At 35.9% G+C, this 17,119-nt stretch overlaps 2 protein-coding genes and 1 pseudogene across 2 annotated transcripts; 2 read left to right on the top strand and 1 right to left on the bottom strand.

Moving 5' to 3' along the window:
- Positions 1-4,655: 4,655 nt before the first annotated feature.
- On the bottom strand, positions 4,656-7,517 carry LOC145611217 (small ribosomal subunit protein uS3z-like). Its single transcript, XM_081666514.1, has 5 exons — positions 7,239-7,517; positions 6,980-7,151; positions 5,414-5,468; positions 5,201-5,332; positions 4,656-5,101 (listed from the first exon to the last, which is right to left on the bottom strand). Exons 1-5 carry the CDS (start codon positions 7,414-7,416, stop codon positions 4,907-4,909), a joined length of 732 nt encoding a protein of 243 aa, XP_081522640.1. The 5' UTR covers positions 7,417-7,517; the 3' UTR covers positions 4,656-4,906.
- Positions 7,518-10,411: 2,894 nt separating this feature from the next.
- Positions 10,412-11,438, top strand: LOC145611903 (stress-response A/B barrel domain-containing protein UP3 pseudogene; annotated as a pseudogene).
- A 3,803-nt stretch (positions 11,439-15,241) lies between these two features.
- On the top strand, positions 15,242-16,640 carry LOC145612230 (transcription factor MYB1-like). Its single transcript, XM_081667608.1, has 3 exons — positions 15,242-15,374; positions 15,537-15,666; positions 16,031-16,640. The coding sequence occupies exons 1-3, from the start codon at positions 15,242-15,244 to the stop codon at positions 16,638-16,640; spliced, it is 873 nt and encodes a 290-aa protein (XP_081523734.1).
- The last annotated feature ends 479 nt before the right edge of the window (positions 16,641-17,119 follow it).

Raw genomic sequence — 17,119 nt, 5'->3', positions numbered from 1 at the left:
GTCGAAAGTTTATATGGTGTGCGAATATTTATCTTTTTGGAAACAATTTTTGTTCTCATTTTCCTAGGAGAGTCCCGAAGATTACCCCCGATTGAAGGTCATTTGTGGTCAATTTGAACTGAAAAATTCTGGAGCTTCTTCGGGACATACAAGGCATCATTATCATGGTCGGGATATTTGGGTGTACTACGGAGAAGGCTCATTCACGTCACTTGAATTAATTCAAGGGATATCCTTTCTAAACTAATTCTTTATAGTATTTTTAGCATATGGTTTAATCTCTAATAATTAACTATTGACTCCACCCGATTATCAGGAGATAACATTGTCGTACCCGAAAGTCAAGTGGGGTGTCCGGGGGTATAACGGCAAAATTGTCGTGTCCGAGTAACAAGAGTAACAAAAGCATAGATAAACTTAAGCAAAGATAAGGAGTAAGATAAAACAGTGACATGAAATTCAAAAAGACAAGACATATATTCATATATTTTAAAAAAATTGATTAAACGGAGAGGAATTGAACTCCTTGAGATGGTGAGAAGGTTTGAACATCAGAGTTGCAGATAGAGCTGTCAAAAACTGACCCGACCCGAGAACTCAACCTGAACTGGCAATGATCTGAACCAAACCTGTACTCGGGCAATGGGGTGAAACTAGTGACCTGTAACCCGACCTGAACCTGGCCATATGTTAACCGACAACCGATTTGATCCAATACTTTTTTACCTGAACCCGAACCTGCTCCCAACCTAAGAGTAACCGTCAACCGATTTAATCCGACCCAGCAACAATCTGAACCCGAACTAGTACCCGACCCAATTAGATACTGTACCCGAGTCATGGAAGGTTTAATAAAATTTATATGTCTTTTGTTTAACTTATATACTGGTACGAATCTGTAAACCCACAATCCGATTCAGCTTGTAAACCTTTTGTTCTCTATTACTCATATATAGGTTTAATAAAATCTTGATAAAGCTGATCAAATTATGAAAAGCGTAATTATATAGGTTCAACTTGAGCACATCGTTATTTATTGGAATTGAACTTGAACCAAAACCCAACTTAACACTAACTCGAACCCGAATGCCCCATTTATTAACCCACTCAAACCTGACTCACACACAACCCGAACCTGAAATTGAATCCTATCTGAATTTGGCTCGAATTGAACCCGACATATATCTGAAAAGGTGAACGACCCAGAATATACTCAACTGAAATTGATCCGACCCGAACTTGAACCTGACAAGAGGCTATATTGACCCGACAGATAACCAAATCCTAATTTAACCAGAGACATGATTTGACCCAACCCAAATCCGACTTGAATACCCGAATCGAAAACTCTACTATAATACACGAAATTGGAGCGATTTAGGAGGTGTCGGGATCTGGTGTGAGAATTTCACGGAACACTACGGGATGAATCCCGGGATCGTATAATATTGTGTGGACCTATATATGACCATTATCCGGCGACGTAAAGGCCTCGGGCCCCAAAACCTCAAATTTACCTTAAAAAGCGTGGATTATAGCCTTCAATTTTTTTGACCTTTTTTCGTCCGGAAATAGAAATTGCCTAGATGTTTACCATGGTTCCTAATACCCTCCAAGAGTCCAATTCGGTCAGTGGAACCATCCAATATCCCCTTAAACGGTCATTTTACCCGTTCACAACTTGAAGAGATTTCGTAAACTCAAGCCTACCAAGGACGTTAATGACAACATATAATGATCATATATGGTTTCAAACGGAATTAAACGACCCCGAGATGTATCCCTTAGGGTCTCAAGGCTTTTCGCCACCGGGCTCCGAAACCTCAAAATTTTCTCAAAAACGTTGATAATACCCTCAATTTTGTAATTTTTTGAACTTTTTTCGCCCGGAACTAAAACTTGCCAAGATGTTTACCATGGTCCCTAATACCCTCCGGGAGTACAATTGGGTCGGTGTAACCACCCTATATGCCCTTGAACGGTCATTTTAGCCGTTCACAATTTGTAGTGATTTCGTAAACTCAAGCCTACCATGGACGTTACTGACAACATATAATGATCATACATGGTTTCAAATGGTATTATATGAACCCGAGATGTATCCCTTAGGATCTAAAGGCTTTTCGCCACAGGCTCCTAAACCTCAAAATTTCTTTAAAAAAAACGTGGATTATAGCCTTCAATTTTGTAATTTTTTGACCTTTTTTCGCCCGGAAATAAAGATTACCAAGATGTTTACCATTGTCCTTAATACCTTCCGGAAGTCCAATTAGGTTGGTGGAACCATCAAATATTCCCATAAACGGTCATTTTAACCGGTCACAACTTGTAGTGATTTCGTAAACTTAAGCCTACTTCAGACGTTTATGACAACATATAATGATCATATGTGGTTTCAAACGACATTATATGACCTCGAGATATATCCCTTAGGGTTTCAAGGCTTTTTGCCACCAGTCACCGAAACCTCAAAATTCCTCAAAAACATGGATTTATAGCCTTCAATTTTGTATTTTTTTGACCTTTTTTCGCCCGGAAATAAAAATTGCCGAGATGTTTACCATGGTTTTTAATATCCTCTGGCATTCAAATTGGGTCGGTGGAACCGTCCAATATGCCCTTAAACGGTCATTTTACCCGTTCACGATTTGTAGTGATTTCGTAAACTCAAGCCTACCACGGACGTTCATGACAACATTTAATGATCATATATGGTTTCAAACGGCATTATATGACACCGAGATATATCCCCTAAGGTCTCAACACTTTTCGCCACCGGGCCTCCAAAACCTCAAAATTTCCTCAAAAAGCGTGGATTACAGCCTTCGATTTTGTAATTTTTTTGACCTTTTCCCGCCCGAAAATAAAAATTGTCAATATGTTTACCATGGTCCCTAATTCCCTCCAAGAGTCCAATTGGGTCGGTGGAACCATCCAATATGTCCTGAAACGGTTCGCAACTTGCACCGTTTTTGTAAACTCAAGCCTATCACGGACGTTTATGACAACATATAATGATCATATATAGTTTTAAACAGCATTATATGACCCTGAGATTTATCCATTAGAGTCTCAAGGCTTTTTGCTACCGGGCCCCACAACCTTAAAACTTCCTCGAAAAGCTTGGATTATAGCCTTCAATTTTGTAATTTTTTGACCTTTTTTCGCCCGGAAATAAATATTGCCGAGATGTTTACCATGGTCTCTAATGCTCTCCAGTGTCCAATTGGGTCGATTGAACCGTCCAATATGCTCTTAAACGGTCATATTACCCGTTCACAACTTGCATTGATTTCGCAAACTCAAGCCTATTACGTACGTTTATGACAACATATAATGATTATATATGGTTTCAAACGGCATGATATGACCTCGAGATATATCTCCTAGGGTCTCAACACTTTTTGCCACCGGGCCTCGAAACCTCGAAATTTCCTCAAAAAGTTTGGATTATAGCTAGAGTTGTCAAAAATTGACCCGACCCGAGAACTCGACCTTAACGGAAAAGCTCTGAACCTAGCCTATACTCGAACAAGGGGTGAAACTAGTGACCTGTAACCTGACCTTAACCGAAAATTCATTTGATCCAATACCTTATGACTTGAACCTGCCCTCGACCTGATAGTAACCGTCAACCGATTTAATCTGACCCGAAAACAATCCGAACCTGAAGTAGTACCCAACCCAATTAAAACATGAACCCGAGTCATAGAAGGTTTAATAAAATTTTATATACCTTTTATTCAGCTTATATACTATTATAATTCTGTAAACTCTCAATCCGATTTAATAAAATCTTTAGTTCAACTTATAAAACTTTTGTTCTCTATTACTCGTATATAGGTTTAATATATTCTTAATGATGCTTGATCAAATTATATAGTTCAACTTGGCCACATCGATATTTATTAGAATTAAAATTGAACCAGAACCCGACTCAACACTAACCCGAACCCGAATGTACCATCTTGTTAACCCATCCAAACCCGACTTGAATACCCAAATTAACAGCTCTAGTTACAGAGCTCCGATCATTTCCAGCAACTCAGCGCCCAAATCATAAAGTTGCTTCCACCAAAATCATTGATTGCATCTAGAGTATCCAAACCCTAAACTCCAAAATTTGGGGATTTAGGAGATTTAGAGTTGAAGTACTAAAAAAGAATTGACATACTACGTAAAAACTAAAGGGAAGCAACGATTCTGTGTTCAGTTCCTCAAAGGGAGAAGAAAAGACGGGAAAAAACAGATCAAGATCCATAGCCCCTGACTATTACAGATTTACAGGGAACTACTGAAATTGGGATTAAACAACTGCAAGACTTTGAGAAAATTCACAACGAAGGTTCCTATAAATTAAAATACAGGAACCAAAGAAATTAATTTTCTAACTAACTTCAATCAATTTTGAGAAGGCTTTCTTAAATCAATGCATAATTTTCATAGCAAAAATTTCATGAAATACAATTTTCAAAATCTAATTGCATATTCACAACCTGAAACATCAATTAATTCACCCTCTTGAATTGTAGATAACTAGATATATACTTCCTAAACTTAAAGGTATGCCTAAGGAACCAAGGCCAGCACATTTCGTTACATTCAGGGGTTTTGCAGCAAGAACATCATGCAATAAGAAGTAACAAGATCAAATAGAAAAGAATCAAACAGTCAATAAATGCAACATATTCCAAGAATTTGGTTTACTGAAATCAAAATATGTCAAAATGAAAATACTTACAATCAAGCTCATAGCAACTACAAAACTTTTCAATAGCACATAACAAAGACATTGCAGAAACACCACTGGCGACTCAAACAAGTCATCATATTGTATGAAGTCTAGTAACTCAGTAACCAACCGGCCCAAAAAAAAAGAGTCTGTAAACTAGCCTAGTGAATCTGCTTAAGCAACAGCAACAGGTACTGGTCCGCTGGAATCTACAAGATCAACTTCTGGAGCCAAAACTGGAACCCTAGCGTAGACCTCATCTTCCTTTGGTGGGAGGATAACAACAACATCAGGGATTGGCTTTTGAGGTCCAATCTTACCCTTAGGATCCCAGTCAAGCATAATCTTAACCTTGATTCCGAGCACTCCCTGTTATAAGACAATACAAAACCAAATTAGACACCAACAAAGAAACCCCAAATATTAAAGATAATCCATAAAATTTCATATTTTGAACATAAAGATTACCTGTCTAAGGAGCACGTGTCGGATAGCTGAGTCAATGTACTCAACAACTGGTTGACCCGAGGAAATCATATATCCATCCTTGAACTTCATGGACTTAGCACGTTGTGCCCTCAATTTACCACTGACAATGACCTGTTAAACAGAAAAAGGTAAATTAAAAGGAACAGTCAATTGCAAACTATATAGGGTAAAACTAGGAGACAAGTAACATACCTCACAACCCTTGGCACCACTTTCCATGACAAACCTCAAAACACCATAACAGGCTCTGGAAGAAACAAGCATACACCAAGTAGAAAATTAGAATTAGGAACAATCATAGAGGATACAGAAACTGTTGCATGTTAATGGAGACAATTATTTATATGGTGAGGTTATAACACAATAAACATTTGTAAGCACCAAAAAATAAACTACATCAGATGGGTACACTGCCAATTTGCTTTCCAGACATCATCAATCAAACAAAAAACAAATTCATTTCCAAAGAAATTTAAAACAAAAATAAATAAATAAATAAATTGAACAAAGCCTAGGAAATAATAACCACATCTTGTGCCCTCACTGTACTACATGAAATCAAACATATCTCAGTAGGAGAATGAAAGAGAGGAACTTTAATATAGTCAACTTCCGACACAAGATTGGTACAAAAACACCAATTAGCTTTGTAGATGACATTAACTGAAAATAACATCATTTCCACATTCAAAAATTTAACAACATGAAAGTCATAAACATCCTTTATCCACATTGCCAAAAGTTATCAAGCACATGGCCATTTACATATTACTAGCAACAAAAAAGCAAATATGAACAATAGGCAGTCACAAAATTGAAATGCAGACACTGAGCCAAAACATCATTTTCTAAGATACTTCCGATTTATCTTATTTTTTCCTTCCTTTAGTGGAGGGTATAACTAATTAAACTACATGTCCTCTAAACAGATATTCAAAATCCATTTGTCTTAACCACAAATCACTTACATAAAACAAGAGAAAAAATAGCTAACAGTCATAAGATAAATTTATTCATACAAAATTAAAACGTAAAAAGCAAGTGATTAAGACTTAGTATATGTGCCCTCTAGCAGGTTTTACGTGAATAATCAACTTATCTCACGAGGATAATAGCATGGAGGATGGTTTTAATCTAGTCACCTTCCGACACAGAACAGGTAAAGAAGAACCAATCTGCTTTATGGATGACAATCATTGATGTTCAATGAATTGACTTTATAAATGAACAAGACAATATCAACAGCTACACAAACAAACACAGCATAAACAATGCTCTAATGTACAAATCACAAAAAGTTCAATTTTACAAATTACAATCCATGGAAATCACTCATGTAAATTAAGATCGCATTAACATTAAAAAATCCAAATTCAAACAAATGCAGACCACACAGACAAATTCAGCAGCAACATTGTCAATTTGTTATTGAACAAAGAGAAATCCAACCAAAGAAAGAAACAGGCCTACAGGGTCATATAATTCAATATGCTAATCAACCCAGTAACAAATAAATTCAATACTTTTATACAACCATTTAAGTCAAGAAAACTCGTAGTGAAATCAAATTCCATTTCATGAGCACATTTTGCAGGATCTCAGCATTAAACAAGTTTAATAATGAATCATTTTGCAAAATAAAAATCAACCAATACATTATAAATCAACGTTCAACTGCATAACAAACACTAAAGTTCAAAACTGCGGAATTTAGACGATAAACTTAACGAATCAAAATACAATGAAACATGTATATACCTTCTAACAGCAAGACCTCCAAGAAGCTTGTAACGAAGAGACTCGCACTGAGCAATAGCGCAAAGACCCCTGTTGTTAACCTTCTCAGCATACAATTCAACAGTGTTTTCTGGAAACTTAAACCTCTTCTGCACAACCGAGGTCAGCTCCCTGATCCTTCTTCCCTTTTCACCTAATCCAATCCAAACAATCAAAATCGAAAAACCCAGAAAAATTGAATCAAATCAAATCAAAAACAGAATAAAAGGGGGGAAATTACCGAGAACATTTTGGGTACGAGTAGCCCTAATGATGATCTCAGTTCGCATAGGAGTAACCCTAACTTCAACACCAGAGTAACCATCTTCAGCAAGCTCACGAGTGAAAACTTCGTTGAGTTCAGCGTAGAAGACACCATCAGCGACGAACTTTCGCTTCTTGCTCATCTGGGTCGCCATGATTGCAGAGATCTCCGAGGAGAGAGAAAGTGAGAGAGTGAGAGAGATAAAGAGGCGGAAATGAAGAGGTTAACCCTAGAAATGTAAAACCCTAATTTTGGATGACAGAGATGAAGTGAGGGGTATATTATGAGGTTGATGATGAGATCTTGTGGTTTTGGACTTTCTGAGGTTATGGGTTTGGGTTTGAGGGATATTGGGCTTTGTTTATGTGTGTGTTCGGTTACTATTTATATCTTTTGGGTTCACAATTATTAATGCATCTGTGTAAAAACAGTATTTTTTCTGTGTGGCTAGTCATATCATATGGTCGGGTACTCGGGTTACTTATTTAGAGGTTATTAAGTCAGTCAAGAATTACTTATTTTAATGTTTCAAAAAAAAAAAAAAAGAATTACTTATTTTAAGGTTACTCAGTTAAGTAACCCTGACCGATCGAGTAACCCCTGACCGACCGAATAACCCTTGACCAACCGAGTAGCTCATAAATTAGTAGCCTCCAAATAAGTAACCCTTAACTAATCAAGTAACCCCTAAATAAGTAATTTCAGAATAAGTAGTTCAAAATAACCTCGACCACACGGTGTGGCCAGTCACATATGAAAATTTGTGGTGTACAAAATGTGACCCATTATAAATTTTTAAAAGTTGAAACTAATAAATCTATTTTTGTCCGATCTTATCAAAATAACTATTACAGGTTCCGCCACCGGTCACCAGTGAAAAGGTTTAACATTTATAGGTTTGGTTGATAATTACATATCTGCAGTTATGGGGAAGAGATGCGTAGGCTGTAAGATTGCGGAGGATTGTAATTATTGGTTTCAACTTCCTAAAACAAAACACCAATTCTTAAAGGTCGTGTATGTATGGCAATTTTGAGCACCAAATAGTAAGAAAAAATTTAATGAAATCCACTGTACTGAGATTGTTAATGTTAGCTCACTTGATTGAGTAATTTGGCGAAATTTTTGTTGCAGTATATTTCTTAGAATTTCAAAGGGTCACACTTAAATGAATTTCCTACAATAAGACTATAGAGTACTTAAATGAATCTAGATAAAGGGGTCACACTTAAATGATAAAAAACTAATTACGCACAATCTAATTAATTTTGCAACATAAATGCCTAATAGTAGTATATAGTATATAATTTAAAGGGTCCACTCATGAATAATTTGCAGTGAAACATAAAAAGTAATTCTAATTGATACAACATATGAAAAAGTTATGTGTGCCTTCTTTGAAATTGTGTCCATTATAGCTTTCTGCCTTTCTGCATTCACGAGCATACCCATACGCCACAATCAGTAACAAGAGGCTTAAATAATCTTCTTGCTAAGCCTTTAACTCTTCTTTTCAATACGCTAAGGCTTTAACTCTTCTTTTCAATACGCTAAACTTTTAACTCTTCTTTTCAATACGCTAAGGCTTAAATTATCTTCCTGCTAAGCCATTAACTCTTCTTTTTAACACGCTAAGCCTTTAACTCTTCTTTTCAATACGCTAAGGCTTAACTCTTCTTATCAATACGCTAAGCCTTAACTCTTCAAAAAATATGCTTTGATTATCGTTTAAAAAAAAAACATTCCTCTACAGTTCCGTCACCAGTCACCAGTGAAAAGGTTTAACATTTGTAGGTTTGGTTCATAATTACATATCTGCAGTTATGGGGAAGAGATGTGTATTAGGCTGTAAGATTGCGAAGGATTATAATTATTGGTTTCAACTTCCTGCAACAAAACACCAATTCTTAATTACAAATCATGAATGTATGGCAATTTTGAGCACCAAATAGTAAGAAAAAAGTTAATGAAATCCACTGTCCAGAGATTGTTAATGTTAGCTCACTTGATTGAGTAACTTGGCGAAATTTTTTGTTGCAGTTTATTTCTTAGAATTTCAAAGGGTCACAGTTAAATGAATTTCCTACAATAAGACTATAGAGTACTTAAATGAATCTAGATAAAGGGGTCACACTTAAATGATAAAAACTAATTTACAATTTAAACACAATCAAATTAATTTTGCAACATAAATGCCTAATAGTAGTATATATTCATCTGTCCCCTATTTAGAGTCCCTTATGGGCATTTTTAACGGGAATTAATAAACACAAATAAAAGTAGTAAAAGTTTATTGAAAAAGTAAATTATTGACATTGGGTATGCAAAAAGTAGAGAGAGAAAGTAATAAAAGTACATGGGAAAACAAAATTTACATAGGAAAGTTAAATTTGCACAAATATTGTTGCAAATTGGAGGAAATTTTGGTAAAAAATTAATATTAATGGTTGTTGGAAAAAGCAAATGGGGTGAATATTTTGGGACTTAAATTTGTCCATAAGAGACTATCAAAAGGGAACAGAGGGAGTAATAATTTAAAGGGTCCACTCATTGAATTATTTGCAGTGAAACATAAAAAGTAATTCCACTTAATACACATATGAAAAAGTAATGTGTGCCCTCTTTGAAATTGTGTCCATTATAGCTTTATGCCTTTCTGCATTCACGAGCATACCCATACGCCACAATTAGTAACAAGAGCCAAGAGGCTAAAACTAATAAACTCACTCCCTCACGACCTCACTCAAACTCAATAACCAAACCCGAAATGCTCTGCGTAACTTGTAAAGTACGAAGTACTTTGTAGATAAACATCTCATTTAGTGCGTTTTATGTGTGGTTGTTCACACGCACCAAAACACTGACCGGGTAAACCCTGAATGATCGAGTAAACCTTATCCAAATAACCCCTAACCAAGTAACCTCGGACACACGGTGTGATCAGCCATGTATGAAATTTTGTGCATGTTCACCGGGTATTTATATTTTTATATAAGGCACAATTCTTTTTTTTTTTTTTTAAGGCACATTTCAATATGTAATTGGTAATTGGTAATTGGTAATTGGTAATTGGTAATTTGACCACATTTGAATGCAACCAATACTCATATAGTCATATCTTGTATTTTCCATGCAATAAATGTAAACAAACAAATAAAATCTCAAAACTCTTCAGCCTAGAATAGCAACTCCCACACTCACACTCACACAGTCACACTCACACTCAATACCACCAAACCCGAAATGCTCTGCGCAACAACCCGCCCACTCTTCACCACCCCCACCACCCACTTCACCACCACTCGCCACCCTCTCCTCCGCCGCATCTCCCTCTCCACCACCACCACCACCCGCTTCACCACCATGTCCACCACCACCAACACCATCGAACACATCGTCCTCTTCAACGTCAAACCCACCGCAAACCCCACCCAACTCACCTCCATGCTCACCGGCCTCAACTCCCTCTCAACCCTCCCAACCGTCCTCCACCTCTCCGCCGGAAAACTCCACCGCAACCGCTCCTCCTCCCTCTCCTTCACCCACATCCTCCACTCTCGCTACCGCACCAAACAAGATCTCGCCGACTACTCCGCTCACCCTGATCATCTCTCCGTCGTTCGAACCAGCGTTCTCCCCATTTGCGACGACCTCATGGCCGTCGACTGGGTCGCCGAGAACCTCGAGGGTCCGGTTGGGGTTAAGCCTGGTTCCGCCATTAGAGTTCAGTTGATTAAGCTTAAAGAAGGGGTTGAAGAAGAGAAGAAGGGGGAAGTTGTTGAAATGATTGGGAGATTGAAGGGGAAGATTAAGGGGATTGAGCAGTCTTCTGTTGGGGAGAATTTTTCGCCGGCGAGAGGTAAAGGGTTTGAGATTTGCTCAATTGGGGTTTTTGGTGGGGTTGGTGATTTGGATTCTCATGATGCTGATTCTGATCCTTCTAATGAGAAACATAAGGTTAGGGATTCTGTTGATAATCTTGTTATTGTTGATTATGTTGTTCCGTCGCCTTTGAATCAATCTGCTAGTCTTTGATTCATAATGATGATCTTGTAGTTTGATTAATTGTTGTATGGGATTACTAAAGAATTTGATCATGTATTGGTAGTATGCTTCGGAATAATCACTTTTGGTTCATGTGGCCGACCCCGCTTATGGGATTAGGGCTTTGATTGATATTAGTTGCATCCTTGCATAATGTTGGTTAATGTGATTCTGTTAAGTGAATAAGACATTAGGAAATCCAAATTTGATGGCAAATGTGTTTACTAATAATGATGGGAATTATGATATTGAATTGTTCATGCCATTGACTTATTTGTAGCTGATTTAGAATCAAATTTACAAACTACAATGAGTTATTGGGTTTGCATTTGAGGAGAGGGGTTAAAGTGTTAGATTGTAGGATGCAATGTTGGAGTTTGAAAAGGGGATTGTAGAGGGTTTGCTTTCTGATTGATTTTGGTGTTGTAGGTTATAAATTGATAACCACTTGAATCATTCTGGTTATCTCCCTTTCGACCATGGCTAATGGTGAGGCTAAATCAATATTTGGGTCGGATGTGACTTAGCCTAAGGAAATTAGGCGTCAGAGGAGTAATTCTTGAATGTTCCTAGTGAACTAAAAATGATGTCTCGTTTGGAGCTAAATGTAGATACTAGATAGTAAATACACATTGGTCATAATTCATGATCATATTATGTCGATGATGTGTATTATTAGCACCCTTATATAGTTTATATGGGTAATTGACTGCTTGTTGATTAATATGAATCTATTAAGTGAATAAAACTTAACATTGGGTTATGAATATATTCATGGGCCCTCAATCTAAATTTGATAGTTTGTTGATTATTCAGCAAAGTTGTGCTTAATGGTGGGAATTATGATGTTGAATTGTTTATGCTCTTAGACATACATCACGAGTTTGCATTTAGCGGAGAGACTACATTGTTAGATTATGTGATACTCTGTTATTGTAATTGCTGTCTTATGGCTGCAATAGCTTAAGGTTTATCATCACGCTGCTAACCGTGTCTTCGACTGTGGCTAGTGGCAAGGTTAATGGCTATATGAATAGGATATGACCGTTGCATTGAGTTTGTCTCTGGTTTCAATAATATTATATCTAGGACATTAGCTGAAAGAGAAAATAAACGATCAAAATGAAAATCATCACCCTTTTAAATCATTTACACGATAAAAATGAAAATCATCACGGCCTTTCGAATCACTTAACAATTTGGAGAGGATGCTGTTAGCTTCATTGCTGGCTCCGTTTTTAATATTGTGAGTAGCATTTGGCTACCATCTAGGGCCCCATGAAGCATTAAAATGGTCCAATGACTAACACCATTCAAGATCTTTTTCGTCTGATATGGTTGTTCACTTGTTCTGTACTGGTCCTTACCTTTACTAGGTATTACTTTTTGGCAATGTGCGCATCACCATCAGAGAGTACACAACAGAATCTGGGAAGCCAAGCAAGAGTGTCAATACTCTTGCTATCTACATTGGTTTCTTGTGAACTCTCTTCTACTTAGCGTTTTCGTTGGTGGCTGTCTGTCACTCCGTTTGTTTGAGTAGAAGGTAGTGTTTGCATGCGCTCCACTGTGTGTGATTGTTTGTCAATGAAAGCTTTTACATCACTGGCTCCATTGTTGTTTGTGTTTCTTTTAGTACATTATTAAGCCCCGATTAGATTGGTGGTGCCAACTTAGCAAATCGTTACCCCTTTACTAAGTCAAAGTTACTAGTTTCAAGAACTAATAAATTTCGCTGATGGCACAAAAATTCTTCTATTGCACTCAAAACAATTACTCTGTATTTAACAAAGCTCTTGTATAAACAATTCTTGGCACTTTTTTCGTCAACGCTCTTGTGAAAAGTGTTAAACATTCCGTAATTATCTTAGGCCTTCTTTTGTGACAATATTTCGTAGTATTAAGTATGTGTTGGGATCCCATTGGTTTAAATTAGATGACATTAATACAAGCCTTCTAAATTAGGAATTGATTAGGACGTATGACCTTTTCTCAAGAAGTTAACTCTTATCCTCTTTAATATACTTTGAGATAAAAGCGAGAACAGGTATTTACAAAGACCCATGGTAATGCTTGATTTTCCTCAAGTATCTCACTTTCTTTGTAAATTTTATTAGCCCAGATTACCACATGGGGAGTAGTATTGGATGGGAATGAAAATTTATGATACGAGTTTCAAAGTTTGGAGATGGAATGACATTATCATGAATTGATTATGATGTTAGTTCCGAATTTATTTCTATTATCGTCATATACTACTAGCTATCAAACGGCGTCAATGACTATGAAGGTGAGATCTATGATGATTGTCATGAACTCATGATTCTCATTAATAGCTGATCGAGTGTGACTGAGTACGACTGTACAATGGTACTTGAATTCTTGGTTTATAAAAAAATTTAAGGGAAGTAGAATTTCATATCAAGTTGGAGAGTGCAATTTGACATTATTTGATCGGCAAAATTATGAAAAGTTGCACCACTTGAGGAAGATCAACTTTTTGTAAAATAGGCGGAGTTGGTTACCTAAGTCCATATGAAATATGAATAAGTAAAATTTCACATTTTTCAATCTAACAGAATTTTCCACTTTAGAAATGAGTATAGATTAGAAAACTTATACTTTTAGGAAATTTTAGTTCTTTATGTTCAACAAAACGAGCAGTGGATCCCCCAACCTCAAGGTTGGAAGGTGTTATCCTTATCACTAGACCAAGCTTAGATTGGTACTATATACGAGTAGATTGTTACTTGTATTAGGTAGTCTTGATATATATTTTCATAATAGCAACTTTTAAATTTTTAGAAGTACTTGAATAGGTATAAAAATATCGTAAGCCCAACGCCCAAAGGGCCCAAACATATCATATGTTCCACGAGACCCCTGGTCATTCAAAGTGCCAAACATCTCTGTACTTTCAATTGTAATTCACGTAAGTACGTAACTCATACCTCTGACTAAAATTTCATACAGATATTTTTTTGGTAATTTTTCATAATAGGCTGATGGAGTAATGATACAAATTTGGTAGAGCTTACTCCAATAATTTACATTACATCCGTCTATATCTCTCCCATTAATTACGAAAACTTAATAACCCTTCTTTTCTTTCACCCCTCATTTCTACTTTCATAGGGTGCCCAAATCAGTAGGTCGTGTTAAATCGATAAAATAAAAGGATGCTTTTGTCACATGTTGATTTTTGAAACTAATCACAAACTCTACTTTGAATAGCTTTAACGATTTACATATATGTGAAATAACATATTCATATGAAATCTTGTTAGAATTATTTTAATGTGTATCTTTAAAATAACTTTTTTTTTTTTTTACTTATTAAAGATATTTAACGATTAACTTCATAAATAGACAAAAGTGATATAAACAACGTGTCAACTAGTTTTAAACAGAGGAAATACATAAATTAATTTGACGGTTATTATAAAAACCCAATATTATAAATAGTCTCGTCTCTTGCACATGTAATGCAAGAAGTTCCATTTGTCGTACAAATTAATGCTATGTCATATATTAAGTAACTAGGCAACTACAGTTTCTAATTAATGCTAATTTCATTTTCAAATACTCACAAATCGTGTTAATTTTTTATTAGGTATAGTCTTTGTGGTCCATGCATAATGCATCTTATTAAGGTAGTGTGATAATTTCCTTGGGCTTTGAAATTTTGCACAAAAGTGCTACATACGTACGCAAATTAACTCAATATAAACTACACTTCTTCAAGACAAAGTAAGGGTTGCAAAAATGTCATACCATATATCATATACCTTTTTCTTGTTTGCTTTCTAGAGAGAATATTATTGAATGAAAGAGACTATTCCGACGTTACTCTTCCTCGATCTAGTTCTTTTTCTTCGCGAAAAAGATTCAATACACGGGTGCACATACATACACAACGTGTGAGGGAATCAGAGATGGGTAGGAGTCCGTGTTGTGCAAAAGAAGGGATGAATAAGGGATCTTGGACCGCGATGGAGGATAATATTTTGAGCGAGTATATTAAGACACACGGCGAAGGAAGATGGAGAAATCTTCCCAAAAGGGCAGGTAAGAAGATCGAATTAAAATCATTTATATGAATCATAATTTGTATTTCTTGTAAGTTGTATAATTTGTTCGATGCATTAGAAATTCCCTTTATGAGAAGGGTTTCCAAATTCTTTCCCTTTTCTTCTTACCTTCATATAAAAATATGATGTAATTTGATAGGTTTGAAGCGATGTGGGAAGAGTTGTCGATTGCGTTGGTTGAACTATCTAAGGCCGGGTATTAAGAGAGGCAACATCACCCCTGATGAGGAAGAACTCATCATAAGGCTCCATAAACTTTTAGGAAATAGGTAAGATACACTGCACACATTCTTTTCGTTCTCCTCAATTATTTGATTACAATAATATAATAATTTGATATAATTATTGTACTAGCTTATTACATTAAAATATAATAACACATACAAAATTTTACTCACTCCTTAGTTCTAATCTTAATTATGGGAAATTATCAAATTAATGATGACGTAGAGATTGACAATTAAACTATTTATTGTAAATTTGTGATTTTTTTGATATATATAAAGAATATATACACTGAAGTTAGGAAAATTTTCTCTCAAGACTAAACCTTATATATGTGATTTAAGAAAGCTAGCATCATCCAAGTTATTAGGCTAAGTTTTAATGTACAATTTGTGCAAAAATGCATAGGTGGTCATTGATTGCTGGAAGATTACCAGGTCGAACAGACAATGAAATCAAGAATTATTGGAATACCAGTTTGAGCAAGCGATTGAACCAACACAATACTAATCAAACCGCGAACCACAATCTAAAAAAAACTCGAAATGATGTGAAGAACAAGAAGAAGTTATTACCAACCCTAGACGACGTACCTAAAATATCTACACCAACCATTGAGTCCAATGTAGTCCGAACCAAGGCAGTCCGGTGCACCAAAGTCTTCATCAACCCACAACAACAACACAAGATCATACGTGCTAACAAAACTACTAATGTCGCGGTTGATCAACAAACAAACTCAATGGATTACAATGTGGAAAATTTTTGGGTTGATCATAATATTTCTTCACCAAGACTATTAGATGAAGAGTACAAAATGCCATCGGATTTAATGATGGAGGTGTCTAACATGGGAGAATTTAACCTAATTTCGGAGCTTCTAAAGTCCGATTTTTCGGACATTTGTGAGCTAAGTAACGAGTCTAGCAAAGGTGCTAGTGATTTATCACCTAGTTCCCCTGAAGAGCCTTTTGTGTTGTCTCAAGAATTGCTTGAAGATTGGCTTGGAAATCAATAATAACAAGTTATGTAACTAGATTGTTAACTACTATGAGTACATGTTTTTGGACTCTTTCCTAAAATAGTAGTTTTATTTTTACTTTTTAATTAACATTTTCATTCTCTTTAAATACGATTCTAACTGTTTCTTGCACTTGAGTACAAAGGTAAATCATGAACATTGAGAGAATATATATGTGTGCTATATATAACTTGATAGATTCATAGAATTTTATAAAGTTTTTGTTACAATATGGTTGAATAATATCTTGGTCTTTCTATATTTACATCTTCGATGATCTATAGTTTATTCGTACAAAAATAATATTGCTTGCAAAATGCCTAGGGAATGAATATAATTAGGAGTGGTCGAGATCAAATCAAATGAGTATCATATCATCTCAATAATTAATACAAGTATTCAGTGGCGGATCCAGGATTTTGTGGGTGGTGGGTCACCATTGTCGACCGATAACAAATCAATCATCAATAATGCAT

Source organism: Chenopodium album, chromosome 24 (genome assembly GCF_948465745.1).
Source record: "Chenopodium album chromosome 24, dcCheAlbu1.1, whole genome shotgun sequence".
Taxonomy (NCBI): domain Eukaryota; kingdom Viridiplantae; phylum Streptophyta; class Magnoliopsida; order Caryophyllales; family Amaranthaceae; genus Chenopodium; species Chenopodium album.
The sequence above is the reverse complement of the archived record's forward strand: the minus strand, read 5'-3'. Positions and strand labels throughout refer to the sequence as shown.